The 15408-nt window shown below is 40.7% G+C and overlaps 1 protein-coding gene across 13 annotated transcripts; it reads right to left on the bottom strand.

The window, feature by feature from the left end:
- Positions 1-11: 11 nt before the first annotated feature.
- On the bottom strand, positions 12-15095 carry LOC309648570 (uncharacterized protein). 13 transcript variants are annotated; one of them, XM_082437298.1, is made up of 4 exons: positions 14336-15095; positions 11398-13316; positions 7347-7473; positions 12-6260 (listed from the first exon to the last, which is right to left on the bottom strand). In XM_082437298.1, exons 2-4 carry the CDS (start codon positions 11410-11412, stop codon positions 4615-4617), a joined length of 1788 nt encoding a protein of 595 aa, XP_082293424.1. In that variant the 5' UTR covers positions 11413-13316; positions 14336-15095; the 3' UTR covers positions 12-4614. The 13 variants fall into 13 exon arrangements, with proteins under 13 accessions (XP_082293424.1, XP_082293426.1, XP_082293428.1 ...); XM_082437300.1 differs by having other exon boundaries at positions 7347-12516; positions 13081-13316; XM_082437302.1 differs by having other exon boundaries at positions 7347-12516; positions 13159-13316.
- Positions 15096-15408: the final 313 nt, after the last annotated feature.

Here is a 15408-nt window from a genome sequence, read left to right as displayed (position 1 = left end):
AGCAGGTGAGTGCGGCTCAAAGCGCTAATTCATCGTCAAGGTTGTCTTTTGTTTCAGGCCAGTTCGGAAAACGCCAAGTGTTGAAATTTGAAATTGTGGTCTATGAAATAAGTGGATACAAAAGCTACTGTGACGCTGTCAGAGCATCAGCAATGCAGTGCCAATATTTTTTGAAGAAATTGTTGTTGAACACAAATTCGTGTGCTAAGCAAACCAAAATGTTGGGCTTTGGAGCAGAGAGAGGTTTATTGCAGGGCCAAGGACGGAGAATGCGTGGCTCGTGCTCAAAAAACCCGAGCTCCCTGATGGTTTTGGAGGAAGAGTTTTTAAAGGCAAAATTTGGGGTGAGGGCTGCAGGATGTGTGACTTTCTTCTGATTGGTGGTGAGGTAACAGGGCGGTGTCCAGGAATCTTTTGCTCAGCCTGAAGTTACCATCCTCTGCTTGGGTGGGGGGCCTTAGTTGCTACAGAACTCAAAGGTATATTATTATGTGTATCCCTTGAGGAGGAACCAGGACCCTGCTTTACTGCTGCACTATTGTTTCTTGACTGCTTTTCCTTTGTTACTGCGTTCCCTTACTTCCCTAATTAGAAACTATTTGAATCTGCCCTTTGGAACTCATGGAAGGTCTAGGAGGCTGAAGACTTTTTCCTACGAACAAGAAAGGGGGAGCATGGAAAGGTTTTATACCCGGGAGAGCCCACAGGGTTCTGCTAGGTTTCAAAATTACACACAACCATTCTTTCTGGGACTATGTCATCAAGGCCTTAGCACCTCTGCTTGCATCTAAGATTATTGGGAGACGATTCTGGGGCATCTATGTGCTGCTTTGTCACTTTTTTACGTCCAGCCCCTTCTCTCTGTTCACCCCTTACCCTATCTCTGCATCTTAGCCCAAGCTCCTTCCAGCTATAGCAGCAGTGAGCTATTATTGCAGGAGAAGGGGGGAGCAAGAGAATGGTCACATCCCAGGTCTCAGGAGAGTCCTTGGCTTCTCGCAGGAAAGAATTCAAGAGCGAGCAATAGTAAAGTGAAAGCTAGCTTATTCAGAGAAGTACACATTCCATAGGCAGAAGGTGAGAGCGGCCCCGAGTAATTTCATAGGCTAACAAGTGGGAGGATTATTCCAACTGTTTGGGGGAAAGGGCAGGAATTTTCAGGAATTGGGCCACCGCCCACTTTTTGGTCCTTCATGGTCAGGCTTGGAACTGTCATGGCACTGGTGGGTGTGTCATTTAGCATGTTAATGTATTACAGTGAGTGTATAATGAGGCTCAAGGTCTATGGGAAGTCAAATCTTGGGCCTAGCAAGTTCTAACCAGTTTATGTCATATCCTCAATGGCTGTGTCATTCTTTCAATGGCTGTGCCCTGCCCCCTTCCTTCCTGTTTCACTAAGGCAGAGACAAATCAAGTATTCCTTACAAACTTTTAAGACAATATAAGTCGGTCAACGGTAACTTTACAGATATGTCCCCAAAAGCTATTAAAACTATCCTATCAGGTAGGAATTGCTATAATTTTTTTTAAAAGATGAAAGAAATAAAATCTGAGAACCGGCCCTCCACAAATTGGCCTGCTTCCAATTAAAAGTGAAGTTTAGTGTCTTTTCATGTTAATTGGCTATTCAGAATCACCTCTTCTATGTATATTTGCCTATTGATTTTTACTCTGTTGTCATTTTCTTATTGATTTGTTGACTTAAAGACACACTACATAAGAGTTGTAAGTTCTAAGTTTTATTCGGGCTCTTGCTGAGGATCATAGCCCGGGAGGCAGCCACTCAGTTAGTATAAGCATATAGGTTAGGGGGTCCTTGGAGACAGAGAACCAGGAATGGCTTTCTTGACATGAGCGGACCCATTTTGACCTAAGCCATTTTGTCATCTAAGCCTGGCCACAATTCTTGTCCTTGAACAGGTCTCAGTAATCAATGATCTTAAGGGAACAAAGGAATGCAGGAACAGAGAAAAGGCAGTCAAACAATAGCGCAGTGATAAAGCAGAATCCTAGTTCCTCCTCAAGGGATATACATAATAATGTATCTTTGAGTTGCACAGGAACTAAGGCCCTCACTTAGGTGGAGGAGAGAATGATGATCTTGACTCTCCTGACTTCAATCAACTAAAGTTTGGACACTGTCAACTTTTGCCCCAGTTTTATGCTGAATTCTCCTCTGCTCAAGCCCCTTCTTGAATACGCATGTACCCTTAGCTTAAAACTTCCCCAGTTTTGCTGTTCCAGGGAGACACTGCTTTGGGAAAGATCCCTGGTGTTCTTTTTACTTACTGCAAGTAATAAATCCTTCCTTCTCCCCATCTTTGGCTTGGTTGTGCCTGTTGGCTCGACAGTCACCAAGGGGTGAACCCAGTTTTGTGGTGACATTAGCTCTGAGGAAATCGCTCTGAAGAGGTAGGGGAGAAGCCCTTCTATATATGATTTTTGGCTAGGAACTACATGCAGTCAGGCATACATCTTGGTAAAAGATTTACTGCTAATCATAAAGAAAAAAATGTCTCAAGTTAATCTTTTTAGGGCTTATCTCTGTATGGGAAGATGTGAGAATCCAGTGTCATTAAAATTCTTCCTGAGATATTCATCTAACTACCTATGGGGCTTGCCTATTCATGTGCATTCTAAGCCCAGAGTGCCTCATACTGTTTTCTATTTAAATTCCTCTCAGAGTGCACTGTTGATCAGCAACTGCAGTGGATTACAACATAACCCTTGTCAAACTGGATGTTGAGACTCTTTGTCTTAGTGATCCTAATTTTTCTGCATCCCCAGATTCATAAGAGCTCTTTTTACAGTCTAAGTTTTCGTCTTTTTCAGTTAAGTGTTGCGATATATGCTTCCAGTCTGCAGCTTGTTCTTACTGTTGTTGATGTCTGTGTTTTATTTTAATGTAAAATGTCATGCTTGAAAAGGAAACCAAATCTTGTAAAGTTAAAGTCAAGCTCATTGTAACTTGAGTTTAATCCCCATTTCAGAAAAGAATTTGAGACTTTGCAGTTACATTCTAGAAAGGGATTAATAAAAACATATCTAAAGTTTGGCTTATGCTCTTTCAAAAGGAAGTACATCTTGTGCCGTATGGGGGAAATAGACCATTTTATTTGACCATAGGAACAAAACACATTATCCAATCAAGCAATACCAGGACTCAGGCTAATATTTAATTTTATCTTCTGATACCGGGGACTCTCTCTCAAACTGTTTAGAACTCAAAGGGGGTATAAAACCTGTGAACAGTCATCATCTTCAAACCCTAAATATGTGGCTGGTTTAGAAGAAAGAAAATTATAAAGATGATGACTTCTACTGTATTTCATCCAATCTAAGATAACTTCGGTTGTATGATACACTACTATTTTATGTACCAAGTTCTCCATTTAAATATGTCAAGCCATCAACTGTATGCTGTATTTTAACTTCAGAGTTATTAATACGTGGGAAAAATATTCCATCTTAGACTCGATGAAAAAAAGTTTCACTCAAGAGAGACTCAAAAATTTCCAGGCCCACTTACTAATACCAGCATACAGTGGGGCGTGGTAGAGGTGGTGAGATATTCAGTATTAAGATTTTTTTTTTTTTTTGGCTGAGGTGGGTCTTCTTTGCTGCGTGCAGGCTTTCTCTGGTTGGGGCGAGCGGGGGCTACTCTTTGTTGAGGTGCTCAGGCTTCTCATTATGGTGGCTTCTCTTGTTGCGGAGCATGGGCTCTAGGTGCGCAGGCTTCAGTAGTTGTGGCACATGGGCTCAGTAGTTGTGGCTTGTGGGCTCTAGAGCTCAGGCTCAGTAGTTGTGGCACACGGGCTTAGTTGCTCTGCGGCATGTGGGATCTTCCCGGACCAGGGCTCGAACCCATGTCCCTTGCATTGGCAGGCGGATTCTTAACCACTGCGCCACCAGGGAAGCCCTTAAGATTTTTTACTAAAATACTGAACCATGTAGTTCAGTTACAATTTATGTAGCATTGTAATGATACAAAGACTCAGTGCAGATATTCTATGGTAAAGTTTTATGACATTTAAGCACATGGACTAGGGAGTCACAACTGTTATGCTAACACACGCAATTTCCAAATACAAACAATCATTTTATAATAAAAATAGGTACAAAACACTTACATATTCTCACATGGTTCTGATATAACTTTTGCTTTGTTTTCTGACTACTGTATTTATTTACATATTTAATACTTTCTATAGTGCTGTTTATTATGTCACAGTTACAGAAAATGAATTCCCTCATAAAATGATACCCATGAAAGCATGATTCCAAGATTCTTTAAAGTATAGACTTTTCCCCTGAATGTCAATTCTCTGATACCAATGTAGCTGAATTTCATACCAACAACATCCCCACAATTAAAACATACGCAGAAGTTCCTATTTATTCTCTCTGGGCTACATCCAATTGACATTCATCGGGAAAGGTATTTCCTCCTGTCTGGCATTCTATGCAGTACCGCTCTCTGATAAGTAATAAGTTGTGATTCTGAAAAGAAAACAGGTCCACATCTGCTGCAGTCTTAAGGTTTCAGTCCTATGTAAACTCTGGAGTGTAAGGAGCTATTTCCTTTCAATGACAACTTTTGGATATCTACTTTCTTCACAATTTCTCTCTATGATTTTTCTGATGTAAAATGAGGCTGAACTTGTGGGAGAAAGTTTTCCAACACTCACTGCATCCATAAGGTTTCTCACCCGTGTGAGTTCTTTGATGTATAATAAGATGTGACCTCTGGGCAAAAGATTTCTGACATTCACTGCATTCATGGGGTTTTTCTCCTGTATGTGTTTTCTGATGTAAAACAAGGCTAAACTTGATAGGGAAAGTTTTCCCACATTCACTGCATCCATAGGGTTTCTCTCCTGTATGGATTCTCTTATGAATGATGAGGCTAAACTTGTGACAGAAAGCTTTCCCACATTCGTGGCATTCATAAGGTTTCTCTCCCGAGTGAATTCTCTGATGAATAAGGAGATATGACTTCCGGCTGAAGGCTTTGTGGCATTCACTGCACTCATAAGGTTTCTCTCCGGTGTGAGACCTCTGATGAATAGTGAGATGTGACTTTTGGGTGAAAGCTTTCTGACACTGACTGCATTCATAGGGTTTCTCACCTGTATGAGTTCTTTGGTGTAGGATGAGACTAAATTTGATGGAGAATGTTTTTCCACATTCACTGCATCCGTAGGGCTTCTCTCCTGTGTGAGTTCTCAAGTGAGTATTGAGGAGTGACTTTACACTAAAGCCTTTTCCACAGTCACTGCAATTATACGGTTTCTCTCCTGTGTGAGTTCTCTGATGTCTAATGAGCTCAGATCTCTGGATGAAGGCTTTCCCACATTCACTGCATCCATAAGGTTTTTCCCCTGTATGTGTTTTTTGATGTAAAATGAGGCTAAACTTAAGGGGAAATGTTTTCCCACATTCACTGCAACCATAGGGTTTCTCTCCTGTGTGAGATCTCTGATGAATAATGAGCTGTGACTTATTGCTGAAGCTTTTCTGACATTCTTCACATCTGTAGGGTTTTTCTTCTGTGTGAGTTCTTTGATGTAAAGTGAGTTGTGACTTATCGCTGAAGCCTTTCTGACATACACGACACTCAAACCGTTTCTCTCTTGTGTGAGTTCTCTGATGTTTATTAAGGCATGACTTATCAGTAAAGGCTTTCCCACATTTGTTGCACTCATAGGATTTCTCTCCTGTATGGGTTCTCTGGTGTAAAATGAGATGGGACTTCCGCCTGAAGGCTTTCTGACATCTACTGCATCCAAAGGGTTTCTCTCCTGTGTGTGTTCTCTGATGCTTAATGAGGTCTGACTTCTGAGAAAAGGCTTTCCCACAGTCACTGCAGTTATAGTGTTTCTCTGCTGTTTGAGTTTTCCAATATTTAATAAGCTGTGACTTATGGCTCAAAACTTTCATATGTTCATTATATTCATTGTATTTTTGTCCAGTATGAATTTTCTCATGCTTAGTGTAAAGAAATAATTTGTCATATTGATTAAATTCAACTTCATTTCTTGCATAGCTTTTATTCTGAGTAATACACTCTAGATTAGGTTTCAAATGTTTCCCAAGTATGTCAAGTGTATGAGATCTTTGTGCTAAGGAGATATCAAGGTTTAAGCTCAGAGAAGGTATTTTTCCAAATGCATTATCTTTGTGGTAACTCTCCATAGTTTCCAGGTTGCCATGGTTTCCTTTGTGCCAGTCTCTATGATTATCAACTTGCCAGGTGTCTTCTAGAAACAGACCAATGAATCCATAATGACCATGTAATAGAAGGAGTAGAATCTCAGCAAAGGCCAAAGAGAGAAGAGGAAAGGAGACTGTGGGTATATACCCAAAGTCTGTGACATTTATAAGTGAAAGGAGATAAAGAAAATGAAAAAGAAAAAAAAAAAAAAAAAGAAGGAATAAACTACAAGAGGCATGAGAGATACACAGAATGGGAAGAAGGGAGAATTTATGAATGCTTGAGTATATAAGAAAAGAGAGCTATAACCATGGATTAGGGAGGTAGAGACAAGGAGAAGGCAGGTAAACTGAGGATAATAGGGAGAAAGATTATTTAAGAGAGCAAGTTCCAAGATGGACTAGAGAGGGATCTGATCAGAATATCTAAAACAAGGAAATGTGCTTTTTAAAACCAGGCAAAAGAGACCTAATACGGAGAGATTAGAAAGTGGAGTCATGGCGCTTTCACTGCCGAGGGCCTGGGTTCGATCCCTGGTCAGGGAACTAAGATCCCGTAAGCTGCGCAGTGCAGCCAAAAAAAAAAAAAGTGGAGTCATTGTTAATGTATATGGGAGCTCACGTCAGCTGTTCTGAGTCACAGTCAGAGCTTAAAAATTTCAATATTTCTCCAGACATTTCAGAGGTACCTCCCTCTTTCTGGCCAACTAGGATTTTAACTTCCTTTTATCCCACAAGGCTGTTTTTTCACTCACCTGGATGAATCTGACTCTGGCTTTCTTCTTCTATTATCTATGGTGTTTCTTGTTCCAACCGGTAGAATGCATCTGCTTTGGTAACTTGATACCCTACTCAAGGGGAATTACAGAGGACCCATGGACCCAAATACAAGCCCTCTGTAAACTGGGAAAGGTTACATTTAAGGGGCTGAACAAATTGCATCTTGGCCAAGTAAAGGACTTTTGCTTTGGAAGTGAGAGAAAAATACTGTTAGAGGCCACAAGGTACTGAAATCTATGATGTATGAAACTCAAGTCTAAAAGAGTAAGGCAGTTGTAAGCCTCCACCCCTTTCATCACTGAGAAAGAAAAGGCAATCCGTTGCCTACATTACCCAGGGAACGCTCTCCTTACCCACTGATACTAAGTTGATATAATTTTCCAACATCACATCTTGATACAGGTTCTTCTGAACACGGTCCAGTAGCTGCCACTCCTCCCAGGTGAAAACCACAGCCACATCCTTGAATGACAGTGAGCCCTGTAATAGAACATTCCTATTCATCCTAAAGGGATCATCATTGGTTCATACTAGGAAGATAAATAGGAATTTCTTATTACTTCTCCCATGGTAAGCTATTTGACTGCTTTCTATGTAACTAGTTTTGCATTATACTTTGTAGGAAAACCAATGTTTTACTTAAAATATCCTATCTTTGTGCTTCCATCCAATCATTCACTGACTCACATGTTCATCCATTCACAAAAAAGGAGTAGAATAGAGAACATGCTTAAGTCCTTTAATCTAGAAACCACACAACCTGTGTGTATGCACCTATATGTCAGACAGTATATCAAGCATTCCTTTGTAAATAAGACTCACTTCTACCCTGAAGGAACACACTAGCTTGCAAAGAGAGAGATGTAAGTGCACAAGAGAACAATAGATTTATACATGTCAGGTAAGTATTTATAAATATATACCATGTGGGCATCAATGGGGAGGAGAAAAATTGTAAAGGGTAAACTTCACAGAGGTGAATCTGGAACTAATTCTTATGAGATCAAGTCTATGTTTTACGGCGAATTGCAGAGGGAAGAGGTGGCATGGCATTCCAGAAAGAAGTAACACGAATGATAGCACAGTGAAACCATGAGCATTCAAAACACTGAAAATATGTTTCCTCCTAAGTTGAAATAAAATGACTGAATTTAGAGCAGGTGGTGCACTCAAAACATTTTTCACTTATTATTATTTGTTAGTTATATGCTGATAATGGAGAGACTTCCAAATAAGTGGTTAAGTGTATATATATTAAATGAAAGTATATAAACTGTAACCTTAATTATGACAATATGTATATTTAGGTACTGTGTAGTAAAGCAGAGCTGGGTTGCCCAAGCCCTGTACATTCCAAAGAAAGGCCTGTCCTTGATTTGCTCCTGGGAGATAACTTTGAACCCCTGAAATATCCAGCCTGATGAATGTTTTTATATTCCTGAGGTCTTGGGCTACACTATATCAGTGTTCTTTGTTTTTTTTTGTTTTGATATATAGTCGATTTACAGTGTTGTGTCAGTTTCAGGTGTACAGCAAAGTAATTCAGTTAAAAATGTATATGTATGTGTGTACATATATACATATATATATTCTTTTTTAGATTCTTTTCCATTATAGGTTATTACAAGATTTTGAATATAGTTCTCTGTGGTGTACAGTAGGTCCTTGTTGGTTATCTATTTTCTATATAGTAGTATGTATATTTTAATCCCAAACTCCTAATTTATCCCTGCCCCCCCTTTTTCCCCTTTGGTAACCCTAAATTTGTTTTCTATGTCTGTGAGTTTTTCTGTTTTGTAAGTAAGTTCATTTGTATCATTTTTTAAAAATTCCAAACCTGGAAGCTCCTGCCTCTGTGTATCTTTTGCCTTTGCTGATTTAATCTGCCTCTTTTCACTTTAATAATCCATAACTGTGAGTATAACTGCTTTCTTGAGTCCAGTAAGTTCTTCTAGAGAATCATTGAGCTTGAGGGTGAGCCAGGGACCTCAACTCAAATTCATATGAATTCACATTTACATATGTAAATAGTGACATGGGAAGTCAGAATAATACACATAAACATTTTTGGATTATTTATCCTGATGGTAGAGAAAAAGAACTGATGGAGGACATAAGGGTTTAGCTCTATAAACTTCTAGACTATTTGAAACTTTGACACAGAATATTTTAAGCTTCGCTAATATTGGATATTTTTAAAAGAAAGAGGTTAAGTATTAACTATGAACTGAGAGTTTACACTACATTTTTGGGTGTGAAGAGATCATGATGGGAATATTCTAAGACTTTGCTAGTAAAGGTAACTTGGAACTGTTTGTTAATTAATATAGACTGGGATTTCTTAACCTTGGCACTATTGACATTAGGGGTTGGATAATTCTCTGCTATGGAGACTTTTTGTGTGTGTGTGCAGGCTTTGTGCATTGTAGGATGTTTAGCAGTGTCCCTGGCCTCTATCTACTAGATCCCATTAAGATCCCTCCCCAGTCATGTTAATCAAAAATGTCTCCAGACATTCTCAAATGTACCCTGGGGGGACAAAATCATCCCCAGATGGGAACCACTGATTTAAATAAAAAACTGAATTTTGAGGACTGTTAGTGGAAGACCATTTGATAGTCACAGAATCCATCCATTCTTCTTGATAATCTAGGTTTCACCCCGGGCCACCAGGAGGCCATGGATTTGGGCTACACTGTTTTGAAACCCTGAAGCACTCTGATCACTCTGATTTTGGCTTTGTCAGGACACCACTGGCTTATCTGAGGCCTGCTGAGAAATAACCAAACGAAACTTACCACTTTATCAGTGGCTTGCACTGAAGGCACTGAGCACTATATGATCAAAATAATGACCCATCAAAGAAATTTCTTCCTACTTAAGGGACATGAACTGTTTCACTTTCCTAGAAGAGATTTCTCCTTAAGGCAAAACAAATCACCAACAATTTTTTCATTATGGCCATGTGGTAAATTATATTTCCCAAAGAAGGCCACAATAGTTTATCTCCCATTCCAAAAAACCTTCTGCAAACCTTCTGCCACTCCCCATCAAGAGGTGGAGCCTATTCCCTTCCCCTTGAATCTAGCTGGTCTTAGTGACTTGCTCTTAACCAATGGACTGTAACAGAATGACAATGCTAACTTCCAAGGGTAAGGCAGAAAAGGCAGTGTAGCTTCAGTCTGTTTCTCGCAGGATACAGCATCATACTGTGAGAAGTCCAAGCCACATGGAGAGGCCATGCATAAGTGCTCTGGTCAAAAGTCTCAGCTAAGCCTAGCTTTTGAGTCTTGTGGTCCTGGAAAACAGACATGGGAATGAAGAAGCCTCCAGATGATTCCAGTCTCCAACTTTCTGAGTCTTCCCAGCTGAAGTTCCAGACATCATGGTGTGTAAGACAAGCTGTACAGTAAAGGATTAGCACAGAAAGTCTGGATTGTCCATATCCTGCACATGCCAAAGAAAGGTCTGGCTCTTGCCAGTTTATGGGAAGTAACCTCTAAGCCCTTGAAATATCTTTGTTTACATGGGAGCATTGGGCCACACCAAATAGTCTATTGCTATCAATGTGATTTATGGTGGAGGCCTTGGGCCACACTGTAGCAACTTGACTTCTGAAAGGGCTGGACACTAAGGTCAGCCATTCATGTGGTCAGCCTTGCCTATGTAACCAACCTCATATAAAAAGCCTAGACACTAATTAGCAATACCCAATATGTGTTGTTACAAATCATTGCTGGGAAAATAAAACAATGTCCACATGACTCCACCTGAGAGGGAACAATGGAAGCTTCTGCCTGGTGTCTCCTGGACCTGGCCTTGTGCAACTTTCTCCGTTGCTGATTTTAATCTGTATCCTTTTGTTGTAATAATCCATAACTGTGAGTATAACTGCATTGCTGAGTACCGTTGAGTTCTTCTAGTAAATCACTGAACCTGAGGATGGTCTTTGTAACCCAGAAACATAAAGCCATCACCATAGGGTGCTGTCTCACTTTCTGACCCACTGAATCCATGAGGATGATCAAAATAAATGTTTACCACTAGACTTTGGGGTGGCTTTTTAGGCAGCAATAGATAACTAGAACAGGGGATACTAGAGACAAGTTTGTGCTCAATTTTATTAAATATTTAGAGCCTCACAGGCTATAATCTATGTTCTAACTTTAAACAATTTGTATAAACATATGACTTACATATTCTCATTGCATCCTTACTGTGAAGTTGATCTTTTGTCTCAGTACTTTTTCCTGAATTCTGACATTTATCTTTTCATGCTGATCTGGTATAGTGTAGTCTTCGTAAATATTGAATAAACATATATTTTAAATATATGTATTTAACCTCCTAAAATCCACTGGAAAGCCAAATGGAAAATAAATATACAAAAAAAAAACAACTCACTTGGGACTTGGACATTTTCTGGAGCCCTTAGGAACAGCCAGCAACTCTAATATCTGCTCTATTGTTGATTCTGGCCTCTTCCCTGAAGCTCCAGTACAGAGTCTCTGGTGAAGGATGTAATGCTGATCTTGGTACCTTCAGTTCCTTCCTTCACTGGAACTATTTCATCCCAGGAAGCCAAGACCTGGGGGATTACAGAAATTCAGTGCTGTAATAAACTATAACTGGGAGCATAATATTTTTCTGAGTTGAGTGAGTCCTTATTTGTATGTGTGTATATATTTTAGATATACACACATATATAAAAATCTAAAATTTAATTATGTTTTCTTCAGGTGGTAGGTTAACGTGATAAAGAAAAAAAGTAACATAATATTTGATGGTTTATTTTACAACAAACATTAACTATTTTATAATAAAGAAACACCAACAACAAAGTTATCTTCATTAAATTATGTAATTGTGCTAAAACTATTCAAAACTGATCTACATTTAGAGAAGGACCATTATATAAAGAAATTTTTTTTTAAAAAGAAAAATTTTAAAGCCTAAAATCCAGAGAAATGGTATATATATACTGGAATACTGCTTGCTAAAACGTGTCTTGGGTACTTACTATGTGCTAGGTACTCTAACTATATGAGTAGTTAGTACTGATTTTTTTTTTTTAACAAATGGGAAAAGAATCACAGGTTGAGAAATGCCCAAGTTCACATAGTAAGTGGCAGAATATGGAGAAAAACTTAGGTCTGCCGAAATCCAAAGTCCCTATTCTTTTCTCTGAGTTAAAATTAACTGCAGCCGACTGCTTACCTGGAAAACCTACAAGAATCAATTTAAACACATTAGTAATAATAAGAGTTCAGTAAGGAAATGAAAAAGAAAATGTTTTTTTAATCATCTACTTTTATACCTATAAAATAAAAATAATTAAAAGTTCAAGGAAGCGAATTCCCTGGTGGTCCAGTGGTTAAGACTCCGTGCTCCCAATGCAGGGGGGCCGGGTTCGATCCCTGGTCAGGGAACTAGATCCTGCATGCTGCAACTAAGAGCCTGCATGCCGCAACTTAAAAAGATCCCGCATGCCACAATGAAGATCCCGCACGCCGCAGCTAAGACCTGGCACAGCCAAATAAATAAATAAATATTTTTTTTAAAAAAGTTCAAGGGAAAGAGAAGCTATTTGCAACGGCAGCAAACATAGATAAGATCTAGGAATAAACTTAACGAGCAATGTGCAGACCTATATGAATATTTTAAAGTCATGTCTATCCAAATTATTGTAAAGATTTAATATAACTTCAGTCAACATTGCAACGAGATCCACATTATATAATACTGTGCAGCTATCAATAAGACTTTGTACCAAAAGTCAGTAATCTGGAACAATTTTATCGTATAAGGTTAACTTTCTTTTTTGTAGGTTAAGTTTCTTTAAAAAGGCAAGTTATAAGCCATTTATGCAGTGTTATCACATCTTTGTAATAAAATGAGTCACAGAAAAGTTTGGAAAAGGAAACATATCAAAATTTTAACAACGTGTATTTCTGGCTATCAAGATTTTGGATGTGGGAATGTCCTCTCATGCATCAGAAGGTCCAAAAAGGGAGGATCCCAGAGAAATATGCGGTAAATTTGAAAACTAGAGGGCCAGATACCACATCTTTCGTAAAAGCATTTTACCTTGGATTTTATTTAGATCTTGGTCATTACAAAGCACCATGGAGACAGAGGAGGTGATTTAGAGCAGCGGTCCCCAACCTTTTTGGCACGGGGGACCGGTTTCCTGGAAGACAATTTTTCCACGGAAGGGGGGTGTGGTTCAGGCGGTAATGCGAGCGATGGGGAACAGCCGATGAAGCTTCGCTCGCTTGCCCACCGCTCATCTCCTGCTGTGCAGCCCCGGGGGTTGGAGACCTCTGATTTAGAGGACAGGGGATGTTGGAAAGCAGGTTTTGAAAAAGGCACTAATGTAGTCTATGAGAAGTCAATGGGCTTTAAAACCCACAAAGCCCTCTAAAACGCAGAGACTGCTCAAGCTCCAACTCCCATAAATCTCTCAGGTAACAATGCCTAACTACATCATACCCAAAATACGGGCCACATGGCTACTTCATAGTTCATGACTTCTAACAGATTATCATTAGCCTATCCAGACCCAAACACCCAGATCCCCATGACTCTCAGTGACCACTGGAGACCCTCAAAGACAAGAAACAAAGCTGCCCCAGGCACTAACCTCCCCACAAGGCCACCCCATTCACTGGCCTTGGGGTGAGTTGGGGAAGGATACCCCAATCACCGACCCCCTCCCCTAAGTACATCGCAAACACTCACTAAGCCAGGGACATCAAACACGCTGAACTGCCAACCAAGTATGTCTCAATCACTGACATCCCCTCATGGACACTCCCGTTAGTGAACCTTCCCGAAGACGTCCCAATCACTGACTTATGTACCAAGGATTCCCCAGTCACTGACTCTCCTGGGATGCTCCAATCGCTGACATCCCTCTAAGGCTGTCCTAAGAACTGATCTTCCCCCAGAAGACCTTTTCAGGCTCTGACACACCCTCAAAGACACCCCAATTCCTGACTTCCTTCAAGGAACACCGAATCACTGATCTGTCATTCACCCCCAATCAACCTTACCCCGAAAGATGCCCCAATCACAGACCTGTCCCCTAAGTGCATCCGAATCACTAGCCCACACCCTAAATCATGCCAAACACTGATCTGCCTCCAAGACCGCTCAGTCACTGACCTCTCCTATAAATGCTAACCCCAAGCCATCCCAATCTTTCTGCACGGTACTCCGATACCCTGACCATCCCCAGGGCTGCCCCATTTCCCACCATCCTGCTCCCTCAATAACGGAATGCATCCCCTGCCCTACAAGGTCCTGCTCCTCCCACAGACTCCCCGTATCCCTCCCCTACCTCCGCAAAGCTCAACCTGATTCTGCTCCCAGAACGCGAAACTGAGACCCCGTAATAGATCCTTCGCGCGCCAGCTGGGTGGGTACAAATAGGCACAGTCCATTACTTTCTTCAGATTCACAAACCCGGCTGTTCCACCTCGCAGGTCAAGTTTATCCTCTGTAGCACCCGAGTCTGCAGGCTGCCAACCATCACCCCGGGGCGTCCTTCCACCGACCAAGGTTCCATTTAGCTTTCGCGTCTTTTAGACAAAGACACTATGACAGAGTATGGCGGCGCCCTGTTAGCTGATTTATGTGGGACCCGCCATCTTGGAAAACCAGCCGTACAACCACTTTTCCTGCCCCACAAAACTTGCCTGCGTTATGTCAGTCGCTAGCGTCGCAAAGGGCAATACGCATGCTCTAGCCCATCTCCACCGGATTCAGGTCTCTTCCCAGTAAGGCGCCCCAAGCCCAAAGATGTCTGCCTCCGCTTTGCAACTGGTACCTTACGAAGCTACATAACATCAGAGCGGGCGCAGCCATCCTGAAAAAGTTGCTCAAATCCGTAGGGGAAAAGGAGTCTTCCTTTAGGGAGTTGGGAGCAGGTGGAGAGACTTCCGGGAATGCTTCTGAAGAAAGGTTTAGGGTCTGGAGAAGCCAAGGTGGTAGAGGAAGGTAGCATGCCTCACTGTGGGCACAGAGTAAACAAATTTAGTTGAAGGAAAAGATCTTCTTCAGCCAAAATTGGTGGTGGAAGTTTGGTGACACCTCCAGGGTGAAAGGTGAGAGGGCTGCAGGGAGGGTGGAGCTAATAGTGAGGGAGGGGTTATGTTTCTGACTGAGGTGGAAATTGGTGAAATTTCTGGTGGAAGACCAGAAATTATTGGTAGAAATTTCTGTGCAGGCTTTCTGTCAATTCATATATTTTCATATAATTTTTCTCATGCAGAAATTATTAGAATTGGAATTGTTGAGTCAAAGAGAAGAAAAAATTTTAATTGGATAGATTATTCCAGATTGTTGTCCAAACATGTTTTGTTAGTGAATACACTTTACTGGCTGCTATCCAGCTTCGTCCAAGAACTCCAA

Source organism: Balaenoptera physalus, assembly GCF_965194825.1.
Source record: "Balaenoptera physalus genome assembly, chromosome: 19".
Classification (NCBI taxonomy): domain Eukaryota; kingdom Metazoa; phylum Chordata; class Mammalia; order Artiodactyla; family Balaenopteridae; genus Balaenoptera; species Balaenoptera physalus.
The sequence above is the reverse complement of the archived record's forward strand: the minus strand, read 5'-3'. Positions and strand labels throughout refer to the sequence as shown.